The sequence below is a fragment of the Schistosoma haematobium genome, chromosome ZW (assembly GCF_000699445.3).
Source record: "Schistosoma haematobium chromosome ZW, whole genome shotgun sequence".
Taxonomy (NCBI): domain Eukaryota; kingdom Metazoa; phylum Platyhelminthes; class Trematoda; order Strigeidida; family Schistosomatidae; genus Schistosoma; species Schistosoma haematobium.
Genome location: NC_067195.1, coordinates 70,295,645 through 70,311,339, shown reverse-complemented (window position 1 = coordinate 70,311,339; position 15,695 = coordinate 70,295,645). Strand labels below are relative to the sequence as shown.

The following is a 15,695-nucleotide window of genomic DNA, read 5'->3' as shown; positions in this document are numbered from 1 at the left end:
TGTTTTTTAATTTTGTCAATGTTTTCTACTTGTTGTTCTTGCTCCCAATTTTTTCCTTCGTTTTTCTTTAGCAGGGTCTTACATGCTAATTTGTTGAATCGTTTCGCATTTGTAAATCTTTACTTTTCTCAGGCCTCATTTTAACCTTTTTATTACGTTTTAGTTATGCATGTAAAAGAATGTTTTGTGTTTGATATGGAATTTCCATCGCAACTGAATAGATTTATGATTATTTCATACTGCATTTTAATTTACGTTATATGTATTAATTTCATAATCATTTTCATTCTCTTAATCAAGCTTTTGTATTCAAGTCTGCAATCAATATCATTGTTGCTGTCATAGGATATAAATTAAAACGGTTTTCCAATGCACCGTTTTTAAATTGCATCTCTGGTTAACCGTGGTTTGTAACAACCACTGTTTTTTCTTTATATCTAAATATCTTTTTTAAATATCAGTGATTTAGAAATCACTGGTAAAGTTTTATTTTACGCTTGTTTAAAGTGAAGAAATATTTCCGTTTTCTGAATTATTGAATTGTTTTTTGTTTAAAGTTTTATTTGATAGTTTATAGAGAGTTTAAAAATTTATTAATCATTACTGGATTACCTCAGTATAAATGACTTACAACCACTTTGTATTCATTAATATCTAACCTTCATTAAGTGACAAATGTTCTAATTTTTTCATATCCCTCACATGGTACACCTTTAATTATTTGCTGACTGGCGTATATGATGGTGTAAGTTAGACTTTTCACATGGAAACTAACAATACTGATGTATCATATAGATTTGAACTGACTTATATAGTCTTAAAATCAGTTACTCACTTCCTGGTGGCACTAAGATACTTGTTTCTATGATTGATATTCCTCTTCTTTGAAATTTATCATTCTGGATTTCGATTTAAAAGGCATTTTAATATCTAACGCTCTTATGCGATTCTGGTCCTAATTATTCTTGGAGTTCTATCCAATACTAATTTTTTGTATTAGTACTTTATCGTATGTTCATTCGTGGGGACTGACGAATTCATGTTATTCATAGCGTTTGTACATCGTTTGTTGCTGATGGTGGTTATACTGTTTTACTGATCTGAAAAAACTATTTGCAGTTCCTTGTATCTTTTATGAAGGCGATAACATGACTCGGATAATGAAAGTTGGTAAACGAATCCTAGTTCACTAGCTGAAACCAATACCTCAAATCAGAACAGATTTTGCATGAAAAAATTACCGACCAACCGACTAGTTATGTATCATAGGAGTGCCATTAAATGGTGTCATTTAGGAGCAATATTTATGAAATTATTAATCTATACGCTTATTATTATTATTTGATTTTTGCTGTATAAATGATCAAATCCGTCATAAACAAAATATATTTACTACAGAAGTGTGTGTGTTTAACTAGACACTTATATAACCCATCACATTTTGACACCCAAAACGAGAGACATTTAAACAAAATTGAAAAGTGATTGTTTCATTTGTGCTGAACAGAATGATTGCTAATATTCTTAAAGTTGGTGAATTCAAAGCACAAAATATTTATACTATTCTGTATTGACTGAATAGTATAAGCATACTGATAATATCAAAAAGAACCTGATCTTACAACTTTGCCATTAGTATCTTGGGTAGTAGTTAACACAACTGAGTGTTTTTGGAAAGAAATAGCACTGATATTAATGGTGATACCAATAATAATAATAATAATAATAATAGTTTTATTCATTATTACATAACTCAACACAATCGGGGATTTTCAGTAAAAAATATTAAAATCTCAGTATAAATTCTCTGCTATCTACGTTTTAATTTCAGTGATGAGACTGTTATTGTCCGATTAGCTTTACCTACCGCTTTTGATAATGATTTGAAAATTCAGTTCATTTTTTGAATTCGGAAGCACATATATTACTTATTGCCCTTTCTCATGAATTACATGTCTTTTTGTAGACTTCATTACCGCTTTTACAGACAACAGTTTTAGAAAAATAATGGTCTATACAAATCAAGTATCACTGAGAAATTGATGTTCACTTTCAAACAAATAATCATCCTGATGTGAATAAAATGTACCGGTCGTTCCATCTAAATAATAACTGGTTAGAAAGTCTAGAAGTGAATAATACTGGTTTTTCACTTTGCTATTATATTTCTGAACTTGCATTGCAAAGATTATTGCTTGTTTGAGGGCTTAAATATCTTCTGACAAAACCCTATCTACTTCACAAATATAAACAAAACAAGAACGACAGTATTTTCAGAATACTGTGAATTCGTTGTATCACGTCTCTTTCTCTTCAGAAACAAATAAACCAAAAATCTTGTTCACAGTCAATTGGTAATGATTTAAAAAATTTTCTGTCATGAGTTATTAGTTGTTAGTGTTAATTGGGTGACATTTTTTAATGGACATATCGATTACATAACCATTCGTGAAAGAATCCGGGATACAACTTTCTGTCTTATTAGATAGTCGTCCGTCTTTATTTGGCTTTCTGAAGCCTATATTTCATCAAAAATAATTGTTATTTTCTGTTACAATATATAAACCCTATTTCGTAATTACTACTACTATCATTATAAGTAACATCGAAATTATATTATCATACTAAATATTTATCAGCTTTGAATTTGTCATCGTTAAAACAAAAATATTTTCTTCATTGTTTTGTTATACGGAACATAATAAAATTGGTTCGATTATAACATATAAATAATTCTCAATCAAAACTAAATATCTATAGTCTGCAGAATCAGAAACTACAAGAAAGCTTATATCTCAGCTTTCCACTGCTTTGGATGAAGAAACATCATGGATAACTGGTTTAGAATTAAAACTTTTACAAATGGGAAATTTGACTTTAGACGATAATTTAAACCGCCACCTCCTGGATGATCACCAAGTAAGTTTGTACAAATTTTTATATAACTATCATTTTCTGTTATGCATACAGTTGCTCATATGTTCTCACCAATCAAAAAAATATTAGGTTATTCGGTTTTTTTATTCACAGCTTACTTATAAAAAATAGTTCTTTTTACTGGCTGTATTATTTATATTTATTTGAACACATAAATATTGGTACAAAGAAACATCGAATACATATGCACCACACAAATCACTTGGTTTATGTATAGGCTGTGATACTGTCCGGGTGTCCAGACAGAGCTAGCTGGTTTTCTTAGAGGACCACAAAAGGAGCCTTCAACCTAAACGTCTGATCCACAAAGCAGTGAAGCAACTTCAGAAGATGCAGTCCCATGGTAACCAGTGACAAATTACTGGTCCATACACTATTTGTTCCTTCAGGATACTGGAGCCCATGTGCACCATTGGTTTGGAATCAGGGTTTTCAAACTCCCCTAGGTGGGTCCTCTATATTCGTCAACCCTGTTAAAGCGCCGGACATTTGCTTTTCGTTCTCTCAATTTCGTAAACAACAGTGATGCCACGAGAAGGCAGTGAGTAGGACTTCTCTAACAATGGCTGTATACGCGTGACCATGTGAGAGCATTTCGAGAGAGAGAGAGAGAGAGCTGACTCACCTCACCCTCGGCCGTACCAGGGCATTTGGAGGCTAATAGTTGAAAAACCACTAGGAAATGACAAATAAAGTGGAATGTCAGAAGTAATTAATAATACTGATTTCTAATCTGCTCTTATATTTAATTATTGTAGGATTTAATTCCACTGGCTTTGTAAATTTTTAAAATCAAATGACAAGATATGCTCAAAAATGTTAAGTGATTGCTCGCAATCAAAAATAATCTCACTCATAAGATAAGCTGATTCCTAAGGCGCAAAACCGTCTTCGTATTTTTAGTTGCGTTTATATCCTTAGTTATTTATTACCTTATATCAACAGTCTCGCTTATTTATTGACTGGGTGATTTACCACAAAGCATAACTATCAGAGTAAGCACCACTTGAGTAAATAACAACACGTAATTCTTAATGTTTTTGTATCTTTGTATCAACTAACTGACAGTTTTGCATGTGTGGTCTTTGCGATAACAATAGCCATTATTTATTAATTATAAACTGTATATACGTATGTTTATTACTACAGGAAATTTTAAATAAGATTCGTACTCATCAATCTTCAAGTCGATCTGTATTATTTCAAGCTGAACAAGCTATTGAAACCTTACGTCATACTAACCAACCAGAATCTATCTGGAAACAATTAGAAGTAAAATGTCAAGAACTGCGAACACGTTTAGAAGATGTAAGTTGAGTTTATTATTTCAGTAAATTTCGAATGATATTCTGAGAACAAGGTCAGTTATAGGAAAACCATGTTTGTCTATTATCAGTAACACTCTAGACGTCTATTATTCATAAACGCGGGTTTGAATCTCATAGATATCGCATAGATATTCTTTAAGATTGTAAATGCGCATTGATGGCAAGTACCAACTAGATTAAGCTTTTCTACTTATTGAATCCAACAACCTTACTCAAAACTTATATCGCATGTGATATTGAGTCACATGGATTAAGGACCAGATTTCAATTTGATCTATAAAATTCAACCAACACAATAGTCTAAATAACTATGACATTAGTTACTACTCTATGAGTAATCAGTGTAATAAAATATTATCCAAGTTTAATGTATATTTTTTCCTTGTTTCTCCTCATTTCAAGCTACAAACTGAAGCTGAGGGTCGAGTTCGAATTTTACTTCATAGTTTAGATTCATTAGAACATCTTACTTATAAATTACAAAGTCTTCGTAATCTATTAGAAAACCTAGATTCTGTTTTACTTGTTAACACACCATCCGTAAATACTACTACTACTACTACAATTGGAGAAAATCAACTGTCAAATAAACTAAATACAATTAATCATCCAGATGAAATAGATTCATGTATTTTACGAATAAAAGCAGCTTTAAGTGAATCAAATTCATCGCATAATAACGTTATTAGTACATTGCCAAGTGTAAAACAAAAATTCATTGCATCTGTTAATCGTTACGCTGATAGTAAGGTAAGTACAATGTTAATTCATAAATAAAATTATTTAAAAACTCTACTTTAGTTGTGAATGGGTAAGCGGTTGAATGGTTAAAGCACTCAATATATTTCAAACATTTCTTCCCATTTATCATTTCTCTAATCATAAGCAAATTAGGTAATTTAGTAAGGGAAATAATAAATTAATAGGATTCGATTAAAATATACACCAGTCCAGGTTGATATAGTTTGTATAATAACAACATGAGGTGATTAACAAGACAAAAAGCTTAAATATGAAATTAATAATACCAATTCTAGTCAAAAACAACCCAATAAGATTTGATTGAAACTAATCATTTAAGTTATTGGATATCAACTCAGTGATTAAGAGATTGAGCTCTAGCTACGAAACCCGAAGATTCTAGATTCAATATCAAATGAAGTTATGGATGAGTATTGCTGACAAATCGTATACTCGAATGAAACAAATATCCAATACTTGCTAATTCTCCACTGATTATCTAATTAAAATCAATCCATTATTTAAATTCATAATAAAAAGTAGGATTTAAAAATAAATAATTCATATGAAATGATAAAAGAGTGCAAAATTTGCAAAAAAGATATAGTATACATTTATCTACATCATACAATTCAACTTCAAGTCATATTATTTTAATATAATGTCTATGTTTTCTAGTTATTAATCATGTAATCCGTAAGTAAGAAAAAGATACTGATAGGTTCTGGGTTCGAATCTCGCGGTGTGCGGGATCGTGGATGCTCATTGCTGAACAGTCCCATACTAGGACGAAACGGCCGTCCAGTGCTTCCAGGTTTTCCATGGTGGTCTAGCTTCAATTGTCTCATGATTTCAACTATTGAGATACAATGTAATTTGTTCATCAATTCTACAATATAAACTTCATCTTTTCTTAACTCTCCAACTTTTCATTATTGTTTTCTCTGTTATTTGTTTTTCTAATAATAGAAAACATATAATATCAAATTGAATCATTTCACTGGCTTAAATTGTAAACAATATGAAGATAAAATTCAAAGAAATAATATAGAATTAGAAGATAGAATAGAATATACAGTAAAAGAAGCAAATAATCGTCTTTTACATTTAATTGGTCGTTTAGAAATTCAATCAACATATCTTACAGAAATTAATATTCTATATAAACAATATGAAAAACATTTATCTGAATCAATTCATCAATTAGATAAAACTAAATTACAATTGAATATAATACAAAAAAGTCTTCTTCGATCTGATGAATTAAATACTTTAACAATGAATAAAATTAAAAAACTTAGTCAAGAACGATTAACTAAATTATATACATTACAAGGTGATCTTAATAAAACTGAAAATGATCTAAAAGTAAGATTTATAAGTCAATCATTTATATGGCAGTAAATTTATTTTATTTAATTTTATAATCTTGTTATTTGAATCAATCACTAGCGACTGGCTTCAAGATGTGTATCTTGGAGTTCTAATGAGAAGCAGTGGCCAGTGGAATTCAACCGGGTCAGTTGTAAGTAACTCACTGATGACAATGGTGGATGTGTCACTCAATTTCGTGGATTAGTTGAAGTTAGACATTAACACCGTTGAATGCCGGCTCAGTGGCTTAGTGGTTAAGAGCTTGCGCGTGAGACCAGTAGGTCCTGGGTTCGAACCCCGCAAGGCGGAATCGTGGGTGCGCGCTGCTGAAGAGTCCCACAATAGGACGAAACGGCCGTTCATTGCTTCCAGGTCTTCCATGGTGGTCTAGCTTTAAATGACTCACGATCTCAACTATTGAAATTACTAAAATCTCTACAAAACCCTCTTCTGATACCAATTAATTATTCCTTAAGACACAAGCTTTTCAAGCAAAGATGGATAGTGGCTAGCAGTGGAGTCCGGGACCTGCGTTTCGTCCTATTTGGGATTCGTCAGCCGGATCTACCTGCCTTCCAGAGTTAATGTTCACTCCGAAATTTGAACCCAGTACCGTTCGCTTCAAACGCCATCGTGTTATCCATTTAGCTACTGAGTCCTGATAGCCACCTGCTTATGCAATAGGATGAAGTTTAAATTCACTTGGTGTTGTTTTACCTGTACCTTCATATTGTTATTTAAGACTGCAATTGATGGGAAGATACAAGTGAAACCACACCAAGTGAATTTAATTATTCCTATCTATCAAATTGAAATAATGAGTCAGTTGGAGCTAGACCACCATGGAAAACCTGGAAGCACTGGACGGCCGTTTCGTCCTAGTATGGGACTCCTCAGCAACTTCGTGGATTGGTTGAAGTTAGACATTAACACCATTAAGTGCCGGCTCAGTGGTCTAGTTGGTTAAGCTCTTAGCACGAGACTGATAGATCCTGGGGTCGAATCCCGCGGGGTGCGGGATCGTGGATGCGCACCGCTGAGGAATCCCGTGATAGGGCGAGATGGCCGTCCAGTGCTTCCAGGTTTCCCATGGTGGTCTAGCTTCAACAGTTTGACCGAATAAATATTTATTTTTTATTTTGTGAAGAAAATATCTTCATATCTTAAATAAAACGTTTACAGGGGAATCAAAATGAGATTCAGTTATAGAATTAGTCAAGGATCAACTGATCCTGTTAACTTGGAAATCTATTCTGAATTGGCTTGGATTGAACAATCTCGGATCATTATTTAAATTAATTTTAATTAAAACTCTTCAAATTCCCTTTGTTACTACTCCAATACAAATTTAAGCTGCCTTGGGTATATTGATGTGTTTGAATTTATTTCCCGTATAGAATTAAAAGCCCATCGTCAGAAAGTGTTCGATATTGATATATTTATATTCTTTGTGCATGATAAAATCAGTCATATAAATGAAAAAAACAGGAGCGAGCAGGAAACTTTGGTTGGCTAACCGAATCTATGGTTTCTCCGTATCATGAGTTGATTGGAAATTTGAACCAGTAAAATTCTTACTCGATGATTTATAAGTATCCCATAAAGCTTAAACTTCTTATTCTCAGTAGTGTTGTTCTAGTTACTCAATTATGAAGAACTTTAAACTACCCTGAAACGGTATCTTAACAGTTCTCTTCATCAAAACGATTCTGTGTAAGTGACTAATTTTATGGTGCACAGTCTCTACAAACCTATTCTCTCAAGTATTTGATTTGTTGCCTATCAGGATATTTTGAAAGTTAAACTTGTGTGCAAAATAACATAAGCAGAGTGGAATCAATAAGTAAACTCTGATTATCAATTAAACCGCAACTGAGTAAATAACACCATTTTCACTTATTCCCCGTTCATCCCCTCCTAAAAGGAACGTAACAACAAAAACATTCTCACTTAATTTATCTATTCTATTTCCTTTGTTTTCCGTCATGTTTCTTCTCTTCTCAGAATCTGAAATCTGTTGAATTAGATTTAATTGAAAAGAAATTTACTGAAGCTAATCTAATTACAAATAATTCAATGAATGCAATGAATCAACCATTAGATAATGCCTTAAATTATCAAAAACAATTAATTGATCAATGTGAAAAATTACAAAAACAATTTATGAAATATTTATTAACCAATCAAACAACACAAGAATGTTTAAATGAATTTTTAAATCAAACAAATCGAATTGGTGATCAATTATCTAATGATTATATTGATCATAAAATGGATGAGATTAAAAAACAATCAATTGAATTTCCTTTAGATATGAATAAATTAAATGAAACTTTAGCACAAATCAATTCTATCCAATCAGCTTCACAAATATTAAGAAATCGTTTAAATCAAACAATAGAACAAATTAAAACAATTGATCCTAATAAATTACGATTAACACAATCCGAATTGAAACAAACTGATATTTTAGATAATCGGTATGATTTTATTCTTCAATATTGTAATTATTCAAATATTTTGTTTTATTCTATGATATTGTCAAAAGGTGTTTCAATATCTGATTACTAGGTTAACTAAAATTGAATATTTGAGTCATTTCATCGAGATTTTATTGTTTGAAGGTAGAATTTTACTCCGACAATCCTAACCCTCATTACGATAAACAATAATTTTTAATTTAGTTACCTAGAATTTAGAATACAATTCATCTCATTGAATTTCCATAGGATTGAGTGTCGTTAATGGAGGATGTTTCATTAATAAACTAATTATTATTTACATCAAACCGTTTACCTACATAATTGAAATTTAAGAAGATTGTAATATAACGTAAATTTTTATTAGTACCTTAGTAAATGAATCAATATAAAACCTGGTATTACATTAGAATTATCGGTAAAGGTAAGGAATTATAATCAGAACAAGGAAATATAGTATAACGGATGAGTAGAATATAAAAGTATTCTTTTTTTAAAACAACATAAAGGGTAAGTACCCATTTCACCAAGTAACTCTACCCTTCATTCTCCTTGCATACTAAGCACACCACAAATTAAATTCAAATCCACCCAGATAGCAACTAGATGTAATATTTTGCATAACTATAGCACCTTCAGCTCATTGGTCTAGAGGTTAAGCGTTCGCGTGCGACACTGAAGGTCCTGGGTTCGAATCCAGCAGGCGAGATCGTAGATCCACACTACGGAGGGGTCCCATACTAGGACAAAACGGCTGTCCAGTACTTTTAGGTTCAGCTCCCAAATGCCCTGGTACGGCCGGGGGTGAGGTGAGTCAGCTCTCTCTCTATCGAAATGCTCTCACATGGCCACGCGTATACAGCCATTGTTAGAGAAGTCCTACTCACTGCCTTCTCGTGGCATCACTGTTGTTTACGAAATTGAGAGAACGAAAAGCAAATGTCCGGCGCTTTAACAGGGTTGACGAATATAGAGGATCCACCTAGGGGAGTTTGAAAACCCTGATTCCAAACAAATGGTGTATGAACCAATAATTTGTCACTGGTTACCATGGAACTGCATCTTTTAAAGTTGCCCCTCTGCTTTGTGGATCAGACGTTTAGGTTGAAGGCTCCTTGTATGTTCCTCTAAGAAAACCAGCTGCTTCTGTCTGGACACCCGGACAGTTTCACAGCCTATACATAAATCCATTGAGTAGTATAATATTTTTTTACAATTTTCACCTATCCTACATATTATTACTATCATTACTTTTTTTCGACAGACTTGAAACTTTGAAGGATGATGTTATTTCACGAATTTCACAATTGGATACATTGCAAAATCAGTTGACACAGTATGATAATGATATTAATGAATTTAATATATGGCTTGATGAAGTTGGAAATCAGTTAAATTGTCAAACAACTGCTCATCTACCAGAAAACTATTTAAAGCACAAACTTCAGTCAATTAAAGTAAGCTACTAATTTCATTTTATTCTGCTCTGTTTTTTCAAGTTTTATGTTAGTAGATTTGCTTTCTCCAGTTTTTTTTGCTCATATTTCACAATGCTCATAGCCTTCAGTTCAAGATATATATGATGTGTAATGACACATAGTTTAAGGTAATTCACACTACTTTATATTATATTAATTATTCAGACATATTACTTTAACCAAAATTACTATTGCCTAATAAAATTTAACCAAACATTTTACCTCTATAACCAGACTTTATAAGGTAACAAATTCATCAAACCTGATAGAATCCGAAAGTAAGTTAAGTTGTCAGCCTGATTACTAACTTCACTGTTAATTGTCAGACTACATATCGATCCAAACCGTTACTTAAGCTTCGAAAGTTAAGATTTATTATCACTTAAAATATTCAGAAAAGTGCCTTTTGTCAGCATCTTTATGTAATAAGACTATTTCATTTATGGACTTCAGGTCTTTGGAATTATCTCCAGACAGGGGATCAGTTTTTAAGACGTTTCGATTAATAACCGTTATTTCTAGAATTGCGTAGTAAAACTTAATTAGCGAATACTAACTAATACGTATTGTTTTTTTCTTCAACTTTTCCTTTCATTACGAATATTGAACACGATTAGATGCTTATACCAAATCGTAAACTACAGTTAGATAATATACAACAATCTATTAATGCTTTATTAACTAAACTGCCTGAAAGTGATGATCATGGTAAATTGATGAAAGAAAATATGAATAAATTGAATAATCGTTGGTCACAATTACTTCATTTAATAAATACACGTGAAGATGATTTAAAAGCAAGAGAGTCATTTAATAATTCCTATGCACAAGCACGTAATCAAGTACAAGATATGTTGTTAACTGCCGATGGACGTTTAACTACTTTATCATCACCTATCACTTTAAATTTGAATTCGGTAAAACAACAAATGGACAAATTAAATGAATTATATTCACTCCGAGAGACAATCAAACAACATTTAGATGAAGTGGACCAATTAGGTTCTGCTTATGATACTTTATTAAATACATCAAGTGGAAGTGATAAGAATTTCGGACGTGGAACAACTTCATCAAATGATGCTCATATTTCTGCTTCTTCAGGTACTTTGAATATGTTAATTAAATATTTATACGAATGCAATTTCAGCTTATTTTCATATTATATTTACATCATATGAGTAGTTATAAAAAATACTTTGATGTTTCTTCATTTACTGAGTATCTAAGATAAAGTTCAAAATTTAAATCAATAAGGGTTTATCAAATGTTAACCGGAACAATTAAGGCAAACGAGCGGTACATCTATAGTAATAGCTCTTCACATTCATCACGTAACAAATCAAATGATTAAGTGTTTTAACTACTGTATAGTTTATTAAGGGAGAGTTATATCAAGATGTTCATAAAATATGTCACACATGGAATTATAAATTCAAAGTTTAATTAGATTTCCAATAACTCATAAAAAGATGGGAACATTTATTAAATATAAATTGTAATGATATAATTTCGACTTAGCATTCTCACATAATCAATTAGGCTAATTTGTGTTTGAGGAGGTGCAGCTTTACCTTTTCGGAAAAATAATGAGATCTGGTAAGCAAATTTAGTTTTAAATGAAGAACCAAACAGTAGATGTTTCCGAATTTTTTAAAGGCATACTTTATTGATCTAAACAGTGAACTATCAACAGGCGAACTGCAGGCGCTAAGTCACTTCAATCGCCAAGCTACTAGGGGCTAATTTTTAGACTAGGTTAACATAAAATGAAGGTAATTTAAAGCTTACCACACTATCATAATCTACAAAATGTTTTTCAGTAAATCTTTGTTGCTTATTTGGTATACAAAACTTCCTTATTGGCTAAACCCTGTACTGTACTACCACAATCCCGCCAATTGATGTTTATTCAACAACACAATGATGAGAGCTCTTTAAGTCAAATTTGAAACAGTTGCCTAATGACAATTTTATTTAGTCAATAAGCTCACTATCCTTAACTGTGACATAACTTTAGCTTGTTCGGTGTGTTCATCATCACATAATGTGATATCATCTGCAGTAACTTCAGAGAAACGAACGAATTTAGTCACCTTCACAGTTGATGTAAAGAAAAATACGAAATTTGATAAACATATTTTAAAACACTGTTATTATTATTGTTATTACAAAGAATCTTTATGTAAACCAGTACTTTTTAAAATATTATTTTGGAGTTATATTCGCTAGTATGGATTTCATTATATAATTAATATTGGAATGTTAAGCGTTTAAAGGTGACGGTCTATTAAATCATTTGTATCTTAAATCCTTCAGGCATCCAGTTAAAACGATAATAGTTTTTCAAAATGACTATATGTAAATTTGTAGCTCATGTTCATCATATCGCATCTCAATAATTAAATTGTAAATCAAATATCGAAAGTCATATCCTGATGTATATTTTTAACGTAAAGTTTGTTTCTGTTTGAGAATTTAAATGAATAAGTTATTATCTAATTCAGGAATTAGAATGACCTATTGCGACTTCAATTAGTAAGAATAAATAAATAAAGGATTTCATGATCCATCATTATAGTTTAGTCCGACCAAAGTTAAATTGTGTATACACACTCCATGGTAATGCAAATTGAATCGTAATGAAAACAACATTGAGTATAAGCTACTCGGATTCAGTACATTGCTATGCTTCAGTTAATGGACAAATTTCATCAATATTACATAAACCATACTGTTTCGTACTTCATTCTATAGTTATTCATAGTTATCTGTCTAGTTCATCTATACAATTTATATGACCCATAATATTCTCTGAAAATTTCAATCTTTTAAACATTCATTTTATCCCAACATATATATGTGTGTATGTACTATAACTCAACAGCAGTACCACGTGTATCCACTTCTGCTGCCTATAAACAATCAAAAGACAATAAATTAATGAATGTATTAAGTCCAATGGCTAGCAGTGGATCAAGTGGCATCTCCAGTGCCGATCCTATGTGTAATCTACATGGTAAGCTAAGCTTTCCAAGCATTATGCATTAATATATATATATGTAAACAAATATAAACAAACGAGTGTGTTATTTGCATGTAACAAAATAACAACTAAATATTTTGTGCATGTTTGTCGCTTTGTTTCTGTTTACATTCTACTTCATAATTGATCTTTCAGTTTCATTTTTACTCACTAATCGTCTTTTGCAACAATTTGCTTAAAGCGTCGGTTTTTTCTATTTGACTTTAAAGATGTCCAATTTTTAAAACATCTAGAAACAGAGTCAATACATTTTATGTCAAGAACCATAGTACGTCGAATAACTGTTTTAACCTAGTTCCTAGTTCATCAATAGCGTTCAACAACGACCGCATACCTAACTGAACATAGAACCTTTAGTATCGTGATAAATACCATAACTTTCATACCTTCGAAGTGGAATCCTACGTTCCATGTTTTCTAATCGAGTTGTGAATTTATTTATTTGTTTATTTGAACACATAAATATTGGTACACATAAATACATACACACCGGTGAAAAATCCCAAGCTAATCTGTAGCATTTGTTCACTTCTCTTTGATTTATCAGTAATGTGAGCTTATTAATTAAAATCATATTCAGGTCATATAAGGCCCTCTGATGTACACACTAGGTAATAGAGATATCTTTATGTTTCTGATTTTACTCTTTTAAAACGTATGATATTGCACTTTTGTCATCTGAGTAATTAGATTTACTTATAGTCAGTAGTTTGTTTTAAATCATTAACTAATTTAATCTCTAACACTAAATACTAACTAACCTTACTATAAAAAAGTAGATACGTTTTCAAATATCATAGGTTATCATCCTTCTGGTGTCGCTGAATGCTAATTGATCAACATGATACTAGTTTACATCTTACAATGAACACCAGTTCACTCAAAATTAATCGTACGCATTCCAAACAATAGCCAATCACTACGTAAATTAGATTCAGGGTTTTTAAATCTGAAAATTCTAACAATTAGTAATTTATTGTCAATAAAATATCACATAACATTTAATAACGGCGCCTTATTACTTGATGTGCTTGATTCCTAATGCATATGATTATTTTGTATATGTGTATATAACATTTTATCAGTTCAAGTGTTATTTCTTTTAATTATTGTCAAATATTATATCTCTGATGTATCTGCCTATTCATGTACATTTCAGCTTTGATTCTGGTGATAAATATGATCTCACTTTAGTTTAGTTATTTATTCGAGATTCTCTTAAATATATACCACTGTAAATTTGTTTAAATACTAGTCAGTTATAGTTAATTCTTTTGTATGAAACATTGTCATGATTTCGATATATAACGTCTCATATCTAATCATCATTTTTCGTTGTTGTTGTTGTTATTATTGTTGTCGATATCATTATCATGGTCATCGATAAAAGTTTGTGATATTCATAAGTGCATCCTTCTAGTAACCAAATTTCTTTGTTTAAATAAATCGTTTTATTGTAAAACATGTGTAACGATTGTTAGTAAAAGATAAACACACCTTACTTTGTTTGGTTAAAATTTATTGACCGACATGTTAATGATGAATTATTTTGATTATAAATATTTGATTTATATATTTGTCTCCGTATTACTACTTTTAAGCATGATAAAAGATATAACAATTAACATTAACCTATATTTAAATAGTATCCAACTTGTCTTCAGTCTATTCTTGAAAAGATCATTGCAGATCAAATGCCAAATAAGTGACTACGTAATAAAAATGATGGTCTATACTCCTTAACTAATTAGTTCAATAGCTTTAAATAATCTTGAACACTAAGGTCAAAAGATCATCTAGATGATAATTAGGTATTAGATAGAATTAAAATAGTTGAACTAATAAGTCTATCTGAGCTAGATCAACATTAAAAAGCGACTGACTCATGATCTTGCGCAACCATTGGATGCCGGTTCAAATAGTCTATAGGTTAAGCGTTCACGCGCGAAACCGAAGGTCCTGGATTCGATTTTCACATACGGGATTGTAGATGCACACTGCCGAGAAGTCCTATAACAAGACAAAACAACCATTCAGTGCTTCCAGGTTTTTAATGGTTGTCTAACTTATATCGGTTCATGATCTTAATGAAATTTAACAATCTTCACAATCCATACTGATAATAATAATGAGATAGCATGCAAAAACGAGATATGAAAGAGTATTGACTTGACGATAATAAGGAAGTCAAGAACATGAAAAAAATACAGGTCCAAATAAGATAAACAAGAGGTTTGAAACATAATTGTACACTTGAAAAATATAGAAAGATAAAGAAGAAAGGCAAATAAATGTTAAAAAATAACTGACA

At 31.2% G+C, this 15,695-nt stretch overlaps 1 protein-coding gene across 1 annotated transcript in view; it reads left to right on the top strand.

Moving 5' to 3' along the window:
• Positions 1-15,695, top strand: part of MS3_00010478 (uncharacterized protein) — a gene marked incomplete at both ends in the record, with an annotated part of 178,673 nt that overhangs the window by 99,539 nt on the left and 63,439 nt on the right. Inside the window, 8 exons of the mRNA XM_051218846.1 lie at positions 2,761-2,919; positions 4,087-4,245; positions 4,668-5,015; positions 5,976-6,374; positions 8,385-8,860; positions 10,125-10,317; positions 10,956-11,442; positions 13,226-13,357. Coding sequence (XP_051072340.1) covers positions 2,761-2,919; positions 4,087-4,245; positions 4,668-5,015; positions 5,976-6,374; positions 8,385-8,860; positions 10,125-10,317; positions 10,956-11,442; positions 13,226-13,357 — 2,353 coding nt within the window. The remainder of the gene's footprint in view (positions 1-2,760; positions 2,920-4,086; positions 4,246-4,667; positions 5,016-5,975; positions 6,375-8,384; positions 8,861-10,124; positions 10,318-10,955; positions 11,443-13,225; positions 13,358-15,695) is intronic.